The following is a 22,427-nucleotide window of genomic DNA, read 5'->3' as shown; positions in this document are numbered from 1 at the left end:
CAAAGAGGTGCCCCTATGGAGACAAGGAGAAGAAGATGGGTTGGGTCTTGAAGCTACTTTCTCCTCCTCAGCCCATTTCCCTTCTCTCTCTCCCTTTCTCTCTTCTGTCTCTCTTCTTTCTCCCTCTAGAATTCCCTTTACTTTGCCCTTCCTAAAACCCCCACTCTCTCACTTCGTCCCAGGAATGCAATTCCCCCTTTTGATTTCGGGGTTTTGGGTTGAACAACTGGGTTTTTTGGGGTTTAGGGTGGGGTGGGGGGTTAAGGCGGAGGTGGGGGTGGGGTGGGGGGTTGCAGGGGAGCTGCAGATAGGGCCGTGGGGGAGGGGGGTTTGCGGGGGAGGTGGGTGTGGGGTGGGGTGGGGTAGGGTTAGGGGGAGGTGGGGGTGGGGTGCGATGGGAGGTTTAGGTTGTAGGGAAGAGGGGTGTCTTGGGGAAGAACATAGGTTATGGGTTTTTTTTTTTTTTTCTTTTTTTTTCTTTTTTTTTTTTTATAACTTTTCATTAATTAATTCTTTTTAAATGAATAAAAAATTATTTATTTGCCACATGGAACAAATTTGGCAGCTACGTGGTACAACTATGGCAGCCACGTCAGCTTTTAGCGGATCAGTGGATGGAAAATGTAACGGAGGTACTATATTGAAATAAAATAGTTAGTGGCGTATGAAAGTGAAATGTTGTGAAGATGTTGTATGAGATTGTAATAGACCCCAAACTTGAGGTGGTAAAGTGTAATTTACCCCTATAAATAAGTTATTCCTTTATAGGGAGAGGTTTTACTATAGCATTCACAGCTGTTATAGCTTTTTATTGAATTATTGAATCTCAAAGAATACTTACATTATTGAAAGGAAACACAAATGCAGAAGGAATTGAAATACAAATACATAAACAGCAAAATTATCCACTTAAATGTTTATAATGAACAATAACTTTCTTTTAATTTCTTCAATTCTTCTTAAGCAAATTTTTGAACCAGTGTGCTGAGAGTTTTGGGTGTCTTTTCAGCCCATCATTATAATCCACGTAGTTTAATCCAAATCGGACGGTGTATCCAGAAGCCCATTCAAAGTCGTCCAGCAATGTCCATGGAAAGTATCCCTTCACTTTCGCACCATTTCTGCACACACATACACAAATGTTCAAATGGATAAGGTCAAAATAATGATCAAATAACCATAACTTAAGAAGGATAGGCAGCATATAGCCTTAATTAATTTGTTAATAACTACTTACTTGATCGCCGCTTGAAGGTAACACAGGTGACGGTAATGGTAGTCAATTCTACTGGTATCATGAAGAGCCTCGTCAAGTGATAGTTTTGGATTATTCAACTCTGATACACCTACATACATATTATTGCACAAAAAATTAAATTTATTTTTTTCCTCTAAAAATATAAAAAAACGTGTAGTTTCATTTTACACCATTATAAATATGTGAAACTTTTGCAAATAATCAAGGCTTAAAAGTATGTAATACATACCATTCTCAGTAATATAAATGAGTGGATCATTATATTTTTCCTTTGTGTAGAGTACAAGATCGTGAATTCCTTCTGGATATACATATAACCAATCTGAAGCAGCCTGCAACACCATTTCAAGATAATACGTAAATGTTGGGGAAAAAAACTAATCCTCCAAATGCAAATAGCTCGAAATGATAAATTTGATGTATACCTGTGGACCAATAAGTACTCCATTAAGCTCAGCTGACAAAATATTTACAAACATTAGAATACAATTGGTGTAAATATTAGAATATAATTAATATAATTCAGACGTTAAACTTGGTCAAGAAGAACAAAGAACTTAAGCTATTCAAAGTAAGTTTCCCCTGGCACTCACTCGTAAGATCAACTTGAGGATCTGTTACGTAGCTTGCTGGTTGTGAATTGTTCTTAGGTGTACTAGTTGCGTATCTAGCAGTATAATAATTTATTCCAAGAAAATCAAGCGATCCCTTTAGCAACTTGGATTGTTCTTTTGTGAATTTTGGCAATCTTTTTCCAACAATCGATCGCATGGTGTGTGGATAGTCACCAGTTGTTAATGGGTCCAAAAACCTACAAGACAAGAAAATTCCAAATATAAGACGAATTATAGCATTATATACAAAGAGTACTGCTAGCTAGGTAGTGTCAATGTTACAAGTCATAAGTAAACATGTCATTGGGTTTATATATAATTTAATAATACACTTGCCATCCAAACATAAAATCCAAAGATCGTAAGGCAGCATCTTTGTCTTGCTTTGACTCCGAAGCAGGCTCAAACCAGTGTGACACCAATGTTATTCCTATCAAGCCTTTCTGAGATGCCTACGCAAAAATATGAATTTTGGTTGAATAAATAGGAGTTATAGAAAAAGATACAACCTTTAGATTATCTTACTACCGAGAGTATTCCCTCTTGTATTACAACTCAATAATAAGGATTAATATAGAATTCTCAATTAGGAGCCAATAATCTGACCCCAAAAAAAAAAAAAAAAAAAAACAAAAAAGAAAAAAAAAACAGTTATTGAACCTGATATCTGTTCTTGTACAATTCTACAGCTGCTCCATGAGCAAGAAGAAGGTGGTGTGCCACCAAGTATGGTTCAATGGCTGAATCTCCACCGGTGCAGTTTAGGTTTTGCCAAGAAGAGCAGCGTCCCGGTGCGTAACTCCCAAGAGCATAACCCATATTACAAAAAGTATGCGGCTCATTTAACGTGAACCAGTGCTTGACTCGATCACCAAATTCTTTATAACAAAGTTCTACATAGTCTTTAAAATGATCGCTGTAGATACAAATTTATGTTACGTATATCAGTATGTATTTTATCAAATTATCAATGAGAAAATAAATTTTGTTCACTTACACAATACGAGGGCTTAAGAAACCACCATATTCATCTTCTAAAGCTTGGGGAACATCCCAATGAAAGAGTGTTACAAACGGCTTTAAACCTGTAATACATGATCAGTAAAATCAAATTAAAAGTCTGACAGAATGATGTTCTAAAAAATCATGTAATAATTGTTTAAGGTAGGATGATTAACCATTGCGTAGGAGTTCATTGATGAGATTGTTGTAATAATCAATTCCTTTCATGTTAATGCCACCACTTAACGTTCCATCTAATTAGAACAAAAATAACAAGAAAAAAAAAAAAGGGTTACCCAGTAGATAACTCAATCACATTACTTTAGTTAAAAGTATATAAAAAGAATAATTTTCTTGTAGGAAAAATAATTCTTATGCACAATATTGACATTGGTCCCAACGAAATATGAGGATGTGGAGCAACTTACTTGGTAATAATCTGGACCATGAAATAGAGAATCTGTAAGCATCCAACTCCATATCCTTCATAATCCCCACATCTTCCTAGAATGACAAAAGTTTAAAATTAAATATTAGGATCTCATTAAACATTGTCCTTTTTTTTTTATTTTTTTTATTTTTTTATTTTTTTTTTATAAAGGCTCCAATTTAATATGTTAACATGTGCCCTTCAAGTATAAAGGGTCAAGAGACAAAGTTATGAGGTTCTAGACCTTATAGCGGTGATATTGATCTATAGCAACGTCTCCATTACCGCCATCAGCGATTTTTTCTGCAGTTATTCAAAAACATAATGGTGAAATTCATATCATGTGCAAAGTACTTTATATGCGCGCACATTGATGAAGTATATACGTATATTGTACATATCACATGACCACGTACAATTGGTCTCACAATAAAGTGCATGGTTATTAGAGAGGTTGGAGTTTACTTGTCCTCACGAAGAAAAGAATGAGGTGCTATTTATACTCCTTTGAAATGAAGTAGCTAAAGTTTTCATATTAATTACCAATTGATTAAATCACAGACCTGGATGTTTGTGGGTGTAGGTATCCCATATGCTCGGTCCTCTTCCATCTTCTTTTACTGCACCTTCGTACTGAAATATACACACATGCATATACGTAAGAGTACTACTACACACGCAAGGAAGATGTCAACATTATAATTCATGCATGGATGCTAATTGCATGTATAAAATACACCAAAAATATGGTAAATAATCCAGAAGATATATATACACTAACCTGGTAAGATGCGGAACCTGAGCCAAATATGAACCCTGGTTCAAAACTGCTGCGATTGAGAAATTCGCAAAGAACAGGTGGATCCGTATTACTTCCTTTGCTATTTGTCAATGCAAAGCCAATGAGTAGCAGCACACCAAAGAGCAAAGATCGTGAATATTTCATTGCCATAACTTGGGAGTTTTGATATCGATCGAGATAATTAAGTTATCTCCTCCTGGAAGATTGCATGGGGTTTATATAGATAAAGGGAGGAAGGGATATGGTGTCTACGTACTAGCTCATGAGAATAGTAAAGGGTTAGAATTTGTCAACAAAATTGGCTTTGAAAGTCCTAGTTTAAAGACCAAGTCATGGTCTGTAGTTTAAAATAAAGCACATTTCAGGTGCCCAAAATTTGCGCGCGTACGTAGTAAAAGAATGGATAATCTGTGCGTTCCACCAATGAGGAATACACATATTCTACAAATTTTATATCGTGATGATTCAGTTTCTTAATCTTTATTTGAAGATCATCGAAACAAAAAAAAATATTTGAATATGAGATCGTTTAGTCATTTAAATATATGAACCCAATCAACAATATTAATACTAAGTAAAAGATTTATAATGAATTATTCATTTTATTGATATATTTGGATAACTAAACTGTCTTCAATTTGAATACTTCTTTGTATATATGATATTCAAATTAAGATTAAAAAATTAATAACTTATACGGTATATATAAAAATATAATATTTATACAAAAAAAATTATTCCTTGAGATGAAAAGTAAGATAATGTACACAACTGTTCGATCAATCTCATCTTAATTTGAAATGATCAATCCTTGAGTTAACATTGAGTTTTCCAGCAAAAGAAAACGTTAACTGCATTAGGAAACAAAGAGTCATTTATCTTCATGTTTATATTATGTCTGTCCAACTGTTGAAGGCATAACTTTTAAAGTTGAATATGGTAGATTAGCTACAGAGAATTGTTCAAACAGTAGATAATTATTTGACCGAACAAAAGAGTAGAAATTTATGAACAAAATTCTTTACGTAAGTTGGATCTCAAAGTAGAATCTACCATCTCAAAGTAGTTTTATATGGTAGATTAAGTCAAGGTCTGTAGCTAGTTTCCATCTCAAAGTAGTTTTATATGGTAGATTAAGTCAAGGTCTGTAGCTAGTTTAAAGACCAAGTCAAGGTCTGTAGTTTAAAAGAAAGCACATTTCAGGTGCCCAAAAGTTGCGTGCGTACGTAAAAGAATGGATAATCCTTGCGTTCCACCAATGAGGAATACACATATTCTACAAATTTTGTATCGTGATGGTTCAGTTTCTTAATCTTTATTTGAAGATCATCGAAACAAAAAGAATTATTTGAATATGAGATCGTTTAGTCATTTAAATATATTAACTCAATCAACAGTGTTAATACTAATTAAAAGATTTATAATGAATTATTCATTTTATTGATATATTTGGATAACTAAACTGTCTTCAATTTGAATACTTCTTTCTATATATGACATTCAAAATTAAGATTAAAAAATTAATAACTTGTACTATGTATATAAAAATACATTATTTATACAATAAAAGTTATTCCTTGAGTTGAAAAGTAAGATAATGTACACAACTGTTCGATCAATCTCATCTTAATTTGAAATGATAAATCCTTGAGTTACCCTTGAATTTTCCAGCAAAAGAAAACGTTAACTGCATTAGAAAACAAAGAGTCATTTATCTTCATGTTTATATTATGTCTGTCCAACTGTTGAAGGCATAACTTTTGAAGTTGAATATGGTAGATTAGCTACAGAGAATTGTTCAAACAGTAGATAATTATTTGACTGAACAAAAAAGTAGAAATTTATGAACAAAATTCTTTACGTATGTACAGAACCGATAAAGATGAAGAATTTAGTCTTGATCTTTTTCTTCTTGTGAGAGTTTTAATATTGAATTTGTCAACCCAGTGGTTTTGGAAATAACTAGGTTCTCAAGTTGGCTATTTTGCTCCTAAAGATTGTGAAAGGATACCATTGAGGTGGCTTTTAAGAAGGTTTGGACACCCTTCAAAGTATAGTAGTAACACATTCTTCTTGCTAGTACAAGAATGAGAATAGTAAAGGGTTAAAATTTGTAAACAAAATTGGCTTTGAAAGTCCTAGTTTAAAGACCAAGTCATGGTCTATAATTTAAAAGAAAGCACGTTTCTTGTACCCAAAAGTTGTGCATGTAAGTAAAAGAATGGAAAATCCTTGCGTTCCACCTATGGGGAATGCACATATTCTACTAATTTTATATTGTGATCATTCAGTTTCTTAATGTTTCTTTCAAGATCATCGAAACAAAAAGAATTATTTCAGTCTGAGATTGTTTAGTCATTTAAATATATGAACCAAATCGACAGTGTAGACACTAAGTAAAAGATTTATAACGAACTGTTCATTTTATTGATACATTTGGCGACTAAACAGTCTTCAATTTGAATAGTTATTTGCATCTATGATATTCAAATTAAGATTAAAAAATTAATAACTTATACTACAGAAATACATTATTTATAAAAAAAAAATTTATTCCTTGGGTTGAAAAGTAAGATAATGTACACAATAGTTCGATCGATCTTGTCTTAATTTGAAATGATCAATCCTTGAGTTGCCCTTGAGTTTTCCAGCAAAACAAAATGTTTTCTGCATTTGGAAACAAAGAGTCATTTATCTGCTTGTTTATATTATGTCTGTCCAACTGTTGAAGGGCATAACTTTTGAAGTTGAATATGGAGGATTAGCTATAGAGACTTGTTCAAACAATAGAAAATTATTTGACCCAACAAAAAAGTAGAAATTTATGACCATAATTCTTTACGTAAGTACATAAAGATGAAGATGAAGAAATTAAGTGTTATTTTATAATCTACCTAGTAGTTGATACAAAGGTGAGTTCTTGCATTACCAAGTAGAAAATTATTTATTAGCTATAGATACAAAGGGAAGAAAATTATTTATTACGTCCATGATGTATCAACTACCAGGGCATAACTTTTGAAGTTGAATATGGAGGATTAGCTATAGAGACTTGTTCAAACAATAGAAAATTATTTGACCCAACAAAAAAGTAGAAATTTATGACCATAATTCTTTACGTAAGTACATAATCGATAAAGATGAAGAATTTAAGTGTTATTTTAGAGTAATATTGAATCTGTAAATCCAGTGGTTTTGTGAAATTGTCTTGCCATGCTAATTAAGAAGGCATCGAAATAGCTTGGTTCTCAAATTGGCTATTCTACTCCTAAAGATTGTGAAAGAATACCCATTGGCGTGGCTTCTTCTTGGTAGTACAAGAAATTGATTAGCAGTTTGAAGAGACTCGTTTTTTACTAGCTTACATCTATTTATTTTGATTTAATATTTTTCATTTATATAAATTTTTATAATTCAAAAACACAAAAGTTTGACCCCCCCCCTCAAATTTTTCTATTTTTTTTTTCTGTATTTGAAATGTTGGGGCTTACATTGAATTTTAATGTGTCTCACAACCTGAAGGAATTGGGAGGGGCATTTCATTTTTGGATATAGAATGAATAGGTTGAGGGGATGACAGAATTAAGGATACCCATCTAAAAGACTAATCCAATCCATAATGATATGCCAGAAAGTAGAACATTTTTGTTACCCAACAAACACTCAGGGAAGCAAATACAACAGGTACACTAATCAGTAAGATTAATGAAGTAGCAATTAAAGCAAAAACAGCCAATTGGAAAGCAATAGTCATGTTTCTATTCCTCCAATCTACCAACAAAAGAATTATACCATTTGATCGCTTTATTAGCCAAAAAATTGTACGCCTTATATACTTCTTTTGGGCAACCCTCTCAACAACTAAGAGATCCATTCGAGGAACAAGGGAAGGATCTGTACTTCAATTGAGATAATGAGAAATCATTTGACCTTTTTAGTTGGAACTTTAGGTGGTTCTCAAAAAAAGATAGCGAAAAAAAAATTATTCCTAGAGTTGAGACTAAAGGGAATGTATAAACCAATGATTTGATAGATTCGATCGTGGTTTACAATTATAGCTTTCATACCTATTTATTTGGGATCGTCTCCCGGGTAAATAAAGAACTAGAGTCAAAGAAAAGTTAGTGATTCAAATCAAGATTTATCTAGCAACCCATCTAAAAATCACAAAAAGAAAATAAAAATGAAAAGCAACAAGTAACAAAGCATATTGTATCAGACTCCTTGTCTTCTTGTAGTTGAATCCCAAAGTTTTTCGAATGCTCCAAATTCCACTTGAGCATCTAAATCTGGATCAATACCAGCAAAAACATCTCGAAACAAGGTTCTAGCACCATGCGAAACGGAATTATTTTTTGTCCCATAATCCCCCACTACTATATATATCGTGAAACGTGACATCTGTTAGTATTTTTTTTTTTACTCATTCGATTTTTTTTTAAGCATACCAAAATATAGCGTATTTGTATTTTATAAAATATAAAATATTCTTCATTTAAGTATTCCTCAGCTCTGTTTTATAGAATTCCGTTTATCCATTTCTTCCTCTTCATGGAAAGATATATCTTTCAGTACAATAGTTATATGACAAGTGAATCTTTTTATAGGATAACCCCGTCCTCGAGCTGAGGGCTTTAATTTTTTCACAGTTGCATGTTACAGTTAACCCCAGCCACAAGGACCACTCTTGTGTTATAACTAATATAAGTTAAAATTAGGTGACGCAATAAAATTAAAAAAGGGACCGACATTGAATTAAGAAAAAAGAGAGAAGAATTGTTATTTTATAGGTTAATAGGTTATTTATGATAGTAATATTCCCCAAAGTTTATTTTTTGGACTGTTTAAATTGTTCGAGTTAACGTAGCTATGCTCTTGTCAGTTTTGGCTCATAATTTTTGGATTCGAAGGGAACGACGAGATTTACAAAAGTAAATGAGCACAATGGGGATTTGGCAAAGTAATCACATCTAAATAGATAAAATATACATTTAAGAGCTTTAGGAAAATTTGATATTTGTTGTTTGTACCGTACTTCATCACTCCTCAAACTACCAATCACCGGTCAACTCCGTACCTTCAAGGGCCCACTGAAGAGCTCATGTGGAGGCACCCTTGCTGAAGCATGCGAGTTCCTCCCCAATCCAGAGACTAATCACAACATGACACATGTGAACATGAAAATAAAGCTTCTAGAGTCCTAGATCAATCGTGGACAGGATCCGAAGACTTTCCTTATCTATAAAAGGAGACCGTTCTCCTACAATTAATTTCTAATGCCATTATTGTACTTAAACTCGTCCTTAGAACTCACTAATAATGATTATGCTTAAACCTATGTATTGTGTAAACTTTTCACTATTAATAAGAACTCATCTACCCTCATGGACGTAACCTAACTTAGGTTGAACCACGTACTTCTAGTGTTTGCTTCCTTACCTCTATCAATTTACATAGTATCCTCACTAGGTGATTGAAGCAACCTTACGAAGGTCACAAACTTGTCACTTTACATTGTTCCAAAGTTTAATTGATTTTCTGTATCAACATTTGGCGTTGTTTGTGGAAACGACAATAATTCCTACTCTCACCAGCTTTGTCAGACTGGTTTCTATCGTGCATGCACTGTCATTTGATAAGGCATCCCTCTCCAACATAGGAGCGAAGGAAGCTACAACATGCAGAAAAGCACCCCTTGCATGCTTAGCGTGAGGCAGTGAATGAGGGAAAGGATCAAGCCTGCTCTTCGAAGTAAAGTCGAAGTGGTTAGAACTCAGAATAAAATAAAAAAAATGGCCATAAGGAATGAGAACCTTGAGGAACAGTATGAGAATGTCTTCGAGATGTTTCGCAAGGCTATACAGACTCCGTCTCAAGAGCCATCGCCTTCGTGACTGCGGATCAACACATAGGTACCCACAAACGCAAAGATTCACATGTCTTTAACACGGGCATTCTTAATGACGAGCGGCCTTATACCCAAGATATTGATCAACACGAGACTTCTCTCAACCTAGCTGCTTTAAACCGAAGCAAGACAAGTGGAAGAAGACATCTCCTTGTAAAAGGAATGGAATAATCAACAGCTGGTTATCACGACTGTCAAGACCTCTTATGGCACCGTCGAGAAAAACCTATCCACATAAACTCAAGGATCATTGACCCAAGGGTCATCAAAGGAATCATTCACTTACCACAACCAAGGTCAACTACTAACCTAAGGAAGAAACGACAAGACTTAGAGGAACAAGTGTTGGAAATGTGCCCTAAAACCAATCATATGATGATACTTTATGGACATTTCACATGTTAAACTAATCTAGTTTAATATTAAGGGCAAACATTATTGTTTGAGCCGTCTCATATAAATGTTATATGCTTAAACGATAAGTCCAAGGAATATGTGATTGGAAGAATGCGATCTAAAGAAGTTAGATTCATGAGACCATTCTTTCGTTGACACATCCTAAACATTCCTGATCATAGGATTGTCAATTGGGCATTGACAGTCCGTTAAGATTAGTACGTGCTATGTCTTCTCTCAGGGAGAGTGACTAGTCTCGAGTCATTGGTGTGTGTGACATCAAGACAAGTACGTAGGTGCTCAATAGAGAATGAGTTCACTGAACACGATCAACGAAGAATTCTCATATTCATGTCACATGAGAACTCATGGTTGGGATAATGCAAATTAGTCTTTTGACCTGAGGCATCACAGTTGTCTTGTGGTTAGGTCTTTAATCTTTGATTATGTCAAAGTCACTCCATCAGGAGGGTGTCCACGGCATCGTTGGGGTTAAGTCACTTAGCCATGGAGGCAAGTGAATGCGCAACAAGGGATCTCTAACCTTCAAACTGTTTGAGGGAGAATACTCTATGATATGATTAAGAATCTTTGGCCAAAGTATGAATGAGATTTAGGAATGTGTTCCAAATCACATTCAAGGTAATCATATAAGCACAAGACTCACATTGGATAGTAGACATGAATAAACTATCAAACCAAACAATGTGGTCAAGAGTATTGTATTAGAGAAAGACCGTATTGCATTTGTAATCCTAAAACTGAATAGGTTCTCCACCTCTTCTGATTAGCTTGGGTAACCATGACATGCTGCTAGGCGTCAACCATGGTTTGTGGAAGCTCTAAAAGTGTATTATCACTAACGGGAGAATTGAAAGTAAGTTTCAATTCACAATCGATTTGAAAGAGTTTGAATCGCCCACTGCCTCGCTAAAAGGAACCTAATGGATCATACACCGTGTAAGGTAGAGATTGAAGATTCAACGAAGATGAGTAAGAATAATTAAATGGTTTAATTATTTATGGCAAGGATTAATTAATATATTAATTAATCAAACAAATAAGTTCGTTAAAGACCTCGGGATAGTTTTGGACCTTAAGGCCCAATGGGCTTCGAACGTCAAGTCCATTGACTTAAGTTGTATGACAACTTAATGAATAATGATTCACAAAGGTCCAAATAGCCCAATAAATCCCCTTAGGCCGGCCATTTAGAGGAGGGTAGTGAACTTGGCTTAATTGCAAGTTTGCCACTCCATTGTGAGGTGGTATAAAGACATCTTTATAGCCATTTCATCCTTAGGGTTTTTCTTAGGAGTAAAGATGAGAACACAAACCTCCCTTTGCTCTCAAAGAGGCCGGCCACCTTGGAGGGATCATCTAGCAATCAAACTCCTCCAAGGTCACTCATTTCTTCTACAATATGCCTTGGTGTGGAGACTTAGAGGTTCTCAATTTTGGGAACTTGGAGAAACCTTTTCATCCATCCAAATCCATGGATCTAAGATGCAAGGAATGAAGGCCCTCTCTTTGGGTGATTAGCCTTTGCTTATGCAAAGAGGAATCTACAAAGGTATTGATTTCTCAACTCACTTTGTTTTGAGTTGAGTCTTGGTTCACCTATCTACTAGGCTTTGAAGTTCATGGGTTAAGTTTTGTTTTTGAGTGCATATAAACATGATTCCGCCCTTTAATTGTTAATTGCATGTTGTTGATGTTGCTCAAATGAACTTGTTTTTCACAAATCTTCCTTCAACAAGAAGGTGTTTGAGACTTGGGGGACTTCCAACATGCATTTCTCGAAAGCTAGCATGGTGAATAAAAAAAAAAGCCACATACTCTTGATTAAACTTCTCCACTACCAATAAATGATGAAAACTACGAATGAGGGATCCAATAGTGCCTGACTCCACTGAGGACCGCCTTATCCTGCAGCTTCTCAAGGAATGAACAGACTAAAGGCCAAACGTCATGCCAAGGTACGTGACTAGAATCAGCCGAGGCCAGGCCCTCTAGCAAGAAGGATTTTTGGCACCCCTTTACAATTGAGCATATCCATATCTTTGAATCCACCATGGCATACCGAGGCATAGTAATGAAGAACGATGTTTCATTTTCCCTTTCATTCTATCTGTGGGACCTCTCAATTGGTATTGTCATCTTCAACCTGATACAATAGATTATTATACTACGCTTAAGAGACTTTTTGTGGTGCAACGCATCTTCTAGGCTTATTGCTTACACTCTGCTGAAGATTTGTACACCATTCATCAGAAGTCAAACTAGTCATTGCGTGAAATGCCAGTAGCTTCAGCCATGAGTATTCTTTTTGCGCTGTGGTAGATTATAAAATAGCACTTAGGGCCTTCACAGTAGGTGTCAACATACACTTTTTCCCTTTGGGATGTGTTACAATGTGCCTCGACAACTCGTCATTATTCTCACCTACTTGGTAATGCAAGAACTCACCTTTGTATCAACTACTAGGTGATGAAAGGTACAACTCATACTCTAATAAATAATTTCTTTCCTTTGGAAAATTACCAATGTTTCCACCAACTAGGTAATGAAGGAACTCACCTTCGTCCACTAACTAGGTGATGGAAAGTACCAACGAGTACTCCATTTTTTTCACTAGCCAGGTAATGAGGGGACTCACCTTGTTTCACCAACCAGGTGATGAAGGGTACTACCCATACTCCAGTATATAATTTTATCGTTCAACAATAGCGATGCTTTAATAAACCAACAAAGGCTTCTCTGCATGTGTAATACTTTGACAAGTCTGAAGATTTATTAACCTAGAAAGGTACATATCGTATACAAAGGCTAAACTTTTACAAGACTGTTTGACATCGAAATGTGATGCGGTCACTTGCAAAACTCTTCAGTCTTCTTACATCTACTTCAAATATTTCTCTTTTCAACAATGCAAACACTACAACCCCAATGTGGGTTCAGAAGGCAACTATTGGGAGGTCAATAAATTTATATAACTTCCAAAAGTGTTCAAGCAACACATAGGCTTCAAATCTTCAATGGCTTAATTTGCACCATGCAGTATGAAACGCTATTAACATCTTCATCAACTGTACCAGAAGGTCAAACATTGTAGCTTCAATAAATTAGTTGGGTTCCCATGGATATAGTTCGAAGGAAACTCATTTGTAGGCTTTCTAAAAGCCTCAGGCATTTTCTACTCCAACATTTAGAAGAACTTCGAAGTCGCAAGCTTCGATAAACTAGACAGCCACATTGACAACAAGCAAGCATTATATCTTAGCTTTACTTAGCAACGATGGTAAATCAAAACTTCGGTGCGTAATGCACAATAGTGTCCAAGGAAAAATCATATTGTGCCAATTATGTAACTCTGCAACAATGCGAGAATAACCCAACAAAAAAATTGCTTTCACAATCTTGATCAAGACCGTGTGAAGCAAAATCAATTTATATGTTTCCTCTGAACCTTCAATTACTACAACATCTGGTTTGCCTCACACATGTGGAAATTTATGTGGTCACTCCTACATTTTCTTGTCTCTAGTTCAATATAAAAAAAAAGGGGGGGGGGAGAGGGAGGCTAAAACTAAAAATTCGACATTAAATAAAAATTAATAGTAGTTTAAATAATTATTGATTATTAATTAAGCAATTAATTAATTATTTTATGACACGTGGAGGAGGCCAACAAAGCTTTGACACATAGGATATAACTACTACTTCTAGAGTGTGCGAACAACATCTATATATGGAGTGGTTGAAACTTGAAAAAACTTCTACCTTTCAAGCTAAGTGTCCACAGAAAAAAGTTTTAACCACTAAGTGATGTGCCTAAAGGAAAAAGCTTCAACCACTCAAGTTATGTGCCCAAAGGAAAAAGCTTCGAGCACTCAAGCTATGTGTCCAAAGGAAAAATCTTCCGCCACTCAAGCTACGTGCCCAAAGGGAAAAACTTCAACCATTCACGCCATTTGTCCAATGGAAAAAGCTTCAACCACTCAAGTTATATACACAAATGAAAAAACTTCAACCAGATTTTCTTTTCTCAACAAATAAAAAAGAAAAAATTAAAAAAATAAAAAGGATTTAGGCTTAAGAAAGAAAATATATATGTACTTGGGCTAAATCCAAAGAAAAAGAGGAAAATTTTTTTAAAGTCTGTTTTCTTCAATGACTCGGGAAACATAAGACACCACCTTCAGTAATCCTTCTTGATTGGAGATTTGGGGGACACCCATTATATGGTAATACACTTTAGTACTCGAAAGTTTCGTGAGTACTCAGCAACTTGGGTTTTGCAAGTCCTTAACCGAGAAGCTTTCCTTACTCAGGAACTTGGGGGAGCATTGTTTGTTTCATACTTCACCACCCCCAAAACTACTAAGCACCGGTCAACTTCATACCTTCAAGACCCATTGAAGAGTTCATATGGAGGCACCCTTACCGAAGCACACGAGTTTCTCACCAATCAAGAGACCAATCACAACACCACATAGATCAACATAAAAATAAAACTCCTAGAGTCCGACATCAATCGCGACGGGAGCCGAAGACTCTCATCCACTATACAAGGAGACCGTTCACGTACACTTAATTCCTAATGCCATTATTGTGCTTAAACTTGTGATTAAAACTCACTAATGATGATTATGCTTAAACTTATGTCTTGTGTAAAATCTTCACTATTAATGAGGACTCCTCAACCCTCGTGGACGTAACCCAATTTAAGGTGAACCACGTACATCTTGTGTTGCTTCCCTACCTATATCTCTTTAAATAATATCCTCACTTAGCGACCAGAGCAACCTTGCGAAGGTTACAAACATGACACTTTACATCATTCCACAGTCTCATTGATTTTGTGCATCAACATTTGTAAATAGTTGCTTACAAGCAATTGAGCCCGCAGATGCCGTGAGTTTTGAAATTGTGTTAAACAAGTGGAACATATTCTAATAGCATCTTTATGTTTAACTAGGAATAAAAAATAGATATTTGTAGTATATAGCACAAGTTTTAAAACTCTTTAACTCTTCCTTCTAAGTAAATGTAGCAAATACATACAATCCAATCTTCGACCAATTCAAGCTTATACTTTTTCTTTCCTTCTATGAAATTTGTCATGTCACCCAAGGTCATATGCAAAGTCAGCTAATTGCAAACATTTGAGTTAAGTTCTGTAAAAAGTTGAGTTCGCTTTAAATGAAAAAAATAATCACCAATACAATTAGGCAAGAAGGGGAAAAAGATAATCATGAGGACTGGAAATATTTTGATTTCAACAAGAAGATATTGACCAGGTTTTACTTACGCATCTGCAAGCTCCAAGTTGTGGTATCAGACTTCTCGGCAACGGCGCAAAAATTTTATGCGAAACGAATGTGACACACAAATTAAACCCTATTTGTGACAATTGTAGTAATGATGTAAGTAGGGATCGTTCTAACCGGGGATTAACTAGGGGTGCTAATCTAATATAAATTGACTTAAAAACACAAAAACTAAACTTAAAAACACTTAACTCACTTAACAAAAACTCAAAACAAGTCCACAAGACTCCAAATACTTAAAAACACAAAATAAGATAGATTGTAACGACTAAGACTTAACAAAATAAAGGGGGATTGAGTTTTTGACGAAATTAAATAAAATGCACAGATTGTAATTAAGGGAAAAATGTAAATATGAATGTGATGAAAATATGGATGGAATGCTAGCTAGAAGGTTCTTCTCCACACATGTTACACTTGAATACAAGATGATTTTCAGTTGGTCTTTCGATAAATTATGAAACTCAACACCCCGGGTTAATTAGGTCCGCTTAAATTAACCGTCAAGTTCTCCTTAAGTTAATGAATTGGATGGGTTAGCGCAACGCAATTCAAAACATTCTCCAAAAGTCCTTTACGTGAAAAGCACAATAAAGATACAATCAAAGATCATTAAGCATCATGAAAACTATAAGTGTTGACGAGGCCTTCGTTACTATGATGAGCATGAAACTAGTGCCAAGAATTCATTTAACGCGATTGTTTATAAGCAACCTCCACTACTTGTGAATATAAGTTCATAACTATTAGGTGAAACTCACTTATATTCTAGCGTCATATTCATGCATGAAAATTAAGCGTGCACTCTCAATAAACATACATAAATAAGTTATCAATCAAACAGTTAAACAAATTGAATCCACAACTCATGAAATTCCAACCAAAGGTAATCAATTCATATTGCAAGCATAAACATGGTTTCGAATCACCCCCTAGCTAAAGGGGGTTTAGTTCCTCATACGTACAAGACAAAGATAAGTAAATTTAACCATTGAAATCAAGGAAAGGAAACACCTAAAAATTCCAACAACTCAAACTTGAATTGTATGAACGTTTAGGCCCTCTTCTCCTCCTCTTTGTTGCGGCACAAGGTCTAAGGATAGGTTTTGGGGTGGTATTTGTATGGAGGAATGGATGTGTGATGGTAGGGTAGTGTTTTGGAGGGATGAGGAGTGGTTGGAGTGGCTGCAATGATGAAGGGTGAATGCTGGAAATGGAAAGGGAATGCACGGCACAAAGGGAGAGCATGTGGCTGACAACTAGGGTGATTGGTGGCTGCAATGGATTAAAGAGGGAATATGGAAGAGAATGTGCTGCAATGATGAAGTGGGAAAGCTGGAAATACAAGGGGAATGCACGGCACAAAGGGAGAATGGGAGAATGTAGCTGAATGATGATGGTTTTAATGGGAGTGACAGCTAGGAAATATGGAAGTGTGCGGCTAAGGTTGGAAGAATGTGATGGTGGCTGAAATAATGAAGGGAATGAATGTAAAAACAGCTAGGGAGTGAATGATTAAAGGGTGTATGAATGGAATGATTAAAGAGTGAATGAATGGGAGAGCATGTGGTTGAATGATGAAGTGGGAAAACTGGAAATTGGAAGGAGTGGAAGGGGAATGCACGGCAATGGTGTTAGAATGGGCTAGGCCCTTTGTTTTATGTCCTAAAGTGCATACAAGGCCTTCAATTTCGTCCAACACTTTGGCTCCAAGCATAAGCTATCCATCCTTAGCCCAAAAGTGCTCCAAAAGGCTCCAAAATGCACTTCTTTGCTCCTTTAGCCCTTAGAACCTGAAAACATACGAAAATAACTAAAAAGACTTAAAGAACTAAGAAATAACAACGTAAATGCACAAGAACAAGCCAACTAAGTTGCCTAAATATGCTCCTATCAAATTCCCCCACACTTAGCTTTTGCTAATCCTCGAGCAAAACAAAATAACAAAAGAACACGAAACTAGACAAAACGAACAAAACACAACCTACACCTTCCAACATTTGCCTCAGGGATTTCCAATGCACATGACATGTTAAAAATCATCATTCACACAGATTTTAGTCATCTTCACACTTAAGTACATTCTTAATCACAGTCACCACATACTAGTTCACAATTAAGCATTTAAAACCATGTTTTGAATGTAGTAACATGCCTTAGAGAATTTGCTCAATTCCTTACAAGATATGCACTCAATTTTTACTCTAATTTTCTGACTACACACCCTAATCTAGTTATATGTGAGAAGATTGATGTAAGCATGAAAACGAACACTCACATATATGTATCACAAAGAAAGCAATTTCTGGAGTTAATAAGCATGTTTAGATATGATCTCATGAATGGAATGCTACTACTTAGATGCGAGAACCAGTGACACCATATGCTCATACCAAGTTCAAACTCCACGAATTGAAACACATAACACTCAAGATTGAAGTCAAGGGTTGTAACGGGGCTTGGGGTATTGGCTCACAAGGAAAGGTAGGGATAAACAAAAGTTCTTTAAACAATAGCAAGCAAAGTAATGAAATTAAGATTTAGAATTCACTTGGCATGCAGAAATCAACTTTTAGACATAAGGGGGAGATTCAACAACTCTTAGGGCCTAATTCATTGTTTTGGGCCCTTACTTCAACAAACCATACTTTGGAACTCTTTTTCACCTCTTTTCTTTCTTTTTTCACTTCATTTTTTTTTTTTAATCATACGTTTTTCACAATTTTTTTCTTTTCTTTTGAAACTCAAAACATACATAAACACTTAAGAACAAACATTCTCTCCCCCACACTCATTTTCTTTCATAATGTAACTCAAAAGGAATTCATTTAAGTCATGCTCACTATCTTTTAAGAACAAGGGTGTGGACTGTCCTAAACTAGGCTAGGTGAGGATAATGTGGGTTAACAAAGAATAAAGGCTAAACAAGGCTCAACGGGGTTAACTTAAACATATAATGAAGTAAGATACACGGCAATTTGGCTTTGGTGGTGGTCATTACATAACTTCTTCTTGAATATGTGTTATGCAAATCAATAACATGCTTCGAATGAAATGGGCATGAGTTCTAGCATTTGGAACTATATGATGAAACGCCTTCTAAGTAGTAACCAAGCAAAGAATAATGAGACCAAGCAACGACTTTAGAAAACAATAATGCACAGATTTTAACTCTCCAAATAACGTTTAGGCTCAAGTCTCACAAGGTTGTAGCGTTTGTTTGAGTTCCTTCCTTCAAGCATGTTACAGAAACAAATTTTTCTTTTATGATTGCATGTGAAGTCATACATTATAACCATAACCAAGCATATACCAAGAGTAAATCAAACTTTTCTCCATGTTTATAACTTTTTTTAACAGTCATGCAATTATAAACCAAATCCTCATCATTGTGTTGGAAGGTACCCTAAGACACAAACACACAAAAACGACTCTTTTTGGGTTTTTCAAAACAATTTTTCAAATTTTTATGGTATTTTCGGATTTTTAAATCAACACACTCTAAAACACTCTAAAATAGCTTAAATACACTTAAAAACAGTGGGAAACAAGTTTAGACATGTTAGGTGGTAATACCCTACGAATTTCATGCAAAAATATCTCAAAACAGAATGTTACCCCCCCCCCCCCCACACTTAAACTAAACATTGTCCTCAATGTTTTAGACACAATTGAACACATTACACATAACATAAAGTAAGCAACAAAGGAAAGGGTTTAGGGATGCAAATCTGAGTGTGGAGCGATTCCCAAGTTCTTCCTTTGTTGATTGCATGGGTTGCCTCCCAAGTAGCGCTTTCTTTATCGTCTTGCAGCCGGATGATGGTATGCTCATTCCTCACTTAGAGCCCACGACATGGAGGGGTATGTCCTCCACGGTATGCTCCTTGAAATTCTCGTAGTATACATCAATGAATGGGAGGGGATAGTGATCCTCCCTGATTATGGTGTTTGGGTTCCTAAAGCCCATGTAAATGCTTCCACCACCTTGAAATTGCTTGGGTGCCTGCACCAAAGAAGGTAACAACCTATTAGTTGAAATGGGAATTGGAATTGGGATTGGAGACTTACTAGGATGTTGTGGCAATGCCCTTAGGGCCGCCACCATCTCCCCAATTTTATCACTAGGCACGGCCATATTGGGTGTTTTTAGGGTAATGGCGTGCTCCTCGTGCTCCTTGTGTTCCATTCTAATTCCTTCCTCGATGGTGGTTCTAGATACATCCTTCTTAATTGGTGTTGAACATTCCTGCCCTATATTTTTCATTGTACCAATGGCAAAACAAGAATGAACATCATTAGTATTCTCAATGGATTCAGAAACTTTGAAGTTAATCGTATCACCACCAAACTCCATAGTTAAGGCTCATTTGGCCATGTCAATCTTGGTGTGGGCTGTTTTCATGAAAGGTCGTCCAAGTAAGAGTGGCGATGGTGGAGAGTGGGTTGAATCCTCCATGTCAAGCACATAGAAATCTGCAGGAAAAATCAAGTGGTCCACCTGCACCAAAACATCTTCCAAAACTCCTCTCGGTATGCATTAGATCGATCAGCTAATTGAATAATGACACCATCATTTTTAAGCTCTCCTAGATTCATAGATGCATAAACAGAGTATGACATGACATTAATTGATGCACCTAAATCTAGCATAGCATGTTCGAACCTTTTATTACCAATTACACAAGGGATGGTGAAACTACCTGGATCTTTGCATTTAGGTGGTAACTTTCTTTACAATATTGCAGAGACATTCTCACTTACATGTACCACCTCTTTCTCCTGAATCTGTTTCCTTGTTGTACAAATCTTCTTCAAAAACTTAGCGTACTTTGGAATTTGCTTTGTTGCATCAAGGAGTGGGATATTGACATGCACCTTTCTATACGTCTCCAGGATGTCTTTTTCATCCTCCTTTATCTTGGCTTGCATAAACCTGTTAGGAAAGGGCACGTTTGGTGGAATCACATTAGAAACAATTGAGTTTGGACCTACCTTACATTTGTTGGACAGCCTAGGATCTTGAAGTGGTTGCGGCAAAGGTTGCTCCACCCTTGCCGTGGCTTTGCCCTTGCTCTCTTCCTCTTTCAGCAACCTTTCATCCTCTTCTTGGCTTGATTTTGGTGGTTGTGAGGTGGTTCCAACTTCCTTGCCACTTCTTAAGGTGATTGCATTGGCGGTTTCGAAACCACCTTTTGGATTGACTACCGTAGTGCTTGGTAACTTACCATTTTCACGGAATTGTCCCAAAAATTCGGCCATTTGGCCCATTTGCTTTTTTAGCTCATTAACCTCCTTTGCTTGGTTCTGCATTCCATGCGCCATTGTGGTTAGTAACTGATATGTTTTATCATCATTCATAGACGTACCTGAGTTGGTTTGGGATGATTGTGCTTGAGGAGGTGGTTGTGGTGCCATTGGCCTTGGAAAGAAACCCGGGGGTTGTCGGAATCCACTTTGTTGGGCATATTGTGGTGCATCTCTCCATCTGAAATTGGGGTGGTCACGCCATCCCTGATTGTATGTGTTGGAGAAAGGATCACCCCTTGGTTGGTTTTGATTCTCATAGCCCACGACATTGGCAGATTCCCACCCTCCGTTCTCAATTAATTGAGGGCATTGATGAGATTGGTGTCCTTGAATGGAGCATACACCACAGATTGTAGTTCCTTGCTTTTTAGGGCCTTCAACAAACTGCGATAACATAGACGTAAGGTTAGCCATCTGGGATTGTAACTCAGAAATAGAACTTACCTCATTTACATGTTGTGGCCATGGGGTGTCTCTCTGCCCAACACCTTCATATTGTTGTGCATTGAGTGCTAGATTAGCAATGAGAGTTTTGGCATCCCTAGTGTCTTGTCCACTAGAGCTCCTTCCACGGATGCATCCAACATTTGCCGTTCAAGTGGTAGAAGACCTTCGTAAAAATATTGAAGAAGTAGCTCCTCCTTCATTTGGTGTTGTGGACATGAAGCAACAAGAGTTTTAAAACGTTCATAATAAGTTGGAAAAGATTCACCTTGGCTTTGCTAAATTCCACTAATCTTCTTGCGAAGAAGAATGACTCGTGATGTCGGAAAGAACTTCTCCAAGAAGGCTCGCTTCATACTTTCCCATGATGTGACAGTTTCAGGAGCCAACTCATACAACCAATCCTTGGCCTTCTCCAACAAAGAAAAAGGAAAAGCCTTCATCTTCAATATGTTGCTGTCCACATTCACCGGTGTCATACTTGAGCATACTACTTCGAACTCCTTTAAATGCTTATTGGGGTCCTCCATTGATAACCCATGGAACTTGGGTATATGATGTAGCAAACTGGATTTCAACTCAAACTCATCGGTCTTCTCAGGGGCTGCCCTAGGGTATTGGATGCAAAGAGGGGTTGCATTGGCCAAACCCGAGGCAGAAAGTTCCTTGATGGTTCGATTGTTCGCTGCCATGGTTGGTACTTCCTCTTTAACCCAATTCGTGGCCTCCTCTTCAACCTCAACTTCAACTTCTTACTCTTTGATATGAGCATATTTATGCACCTTAGTTTGCTTGTTTTCTTGCATTTATGTTGCTAGTACTTAGTAATTTTAGTACTTTAAGCTATTTTCATGTGTTTGTAGGTCCAAAGGGCTAAAGGAGAGAGAAAGTGCATTTGGGTGCATTTTGGAGTAGTTTGGGGCATTAAAT

General features: G+C 36.3%; 1 protein-coding gene across 1 annotated transcript; it reads right to left on the bottom strand.

The window, feature by feature from the left end:
* Nucleotides 1-775: 775 nt before the first annotated feature.
* On the bottom strand, nt 776-4,300 carry LOC137724903 (beta-glucosidase 12-like). The gene is made up of 13 exons (XM_088694661.1): nt 4,086-4,300; nt 3,868-3,937; nt 3,549-3,607; nt 3,303-3,378; nt 3,051-3,128; nt 2,870-2,957; nt 2,533-2,788; nt 2,209-2,324; nt 1,852-2,069; nt 1,684-1,715; nt 1,488-1,590; nt 1,238-1,346; nt 776-1,121 (listed from the first exon to the last, which is right to left on the bottom strand). The coding sequence occupies exons 1-13, from the start codon at nt 4,254-4,256 to the stop codon at nt 950-952; spliced, it is 1,548 nt and encodes a 515-aa protein (XP_088550787.1). The 5' UTR covers nt 4,257-4,300; the 3' UTR covers nt 776-949.
* Nucleotides 4,301-22,427: the final 18,127 nt, after the last annotated feature.

Source organism: Pyrus communis, chromosome 5, assembly GCF_041283825.1.
Source record: "Pyrus communis isolate YQ-2024b chromosome 5, ASM4128382v1, whole genome shotgun sequence".
Lineage (NCBI taxonomy): Eukaryota > Viridiplantae > Streptophyta > Magnoliopsida > Rosales > Rosaceae > Pyrus > Pyrus communis.
The sequence above is the reverse complement of the archived record's forward strand: the minus strand, read 5'-3'. Positions and strand labels throughout refer to the sequence as shown.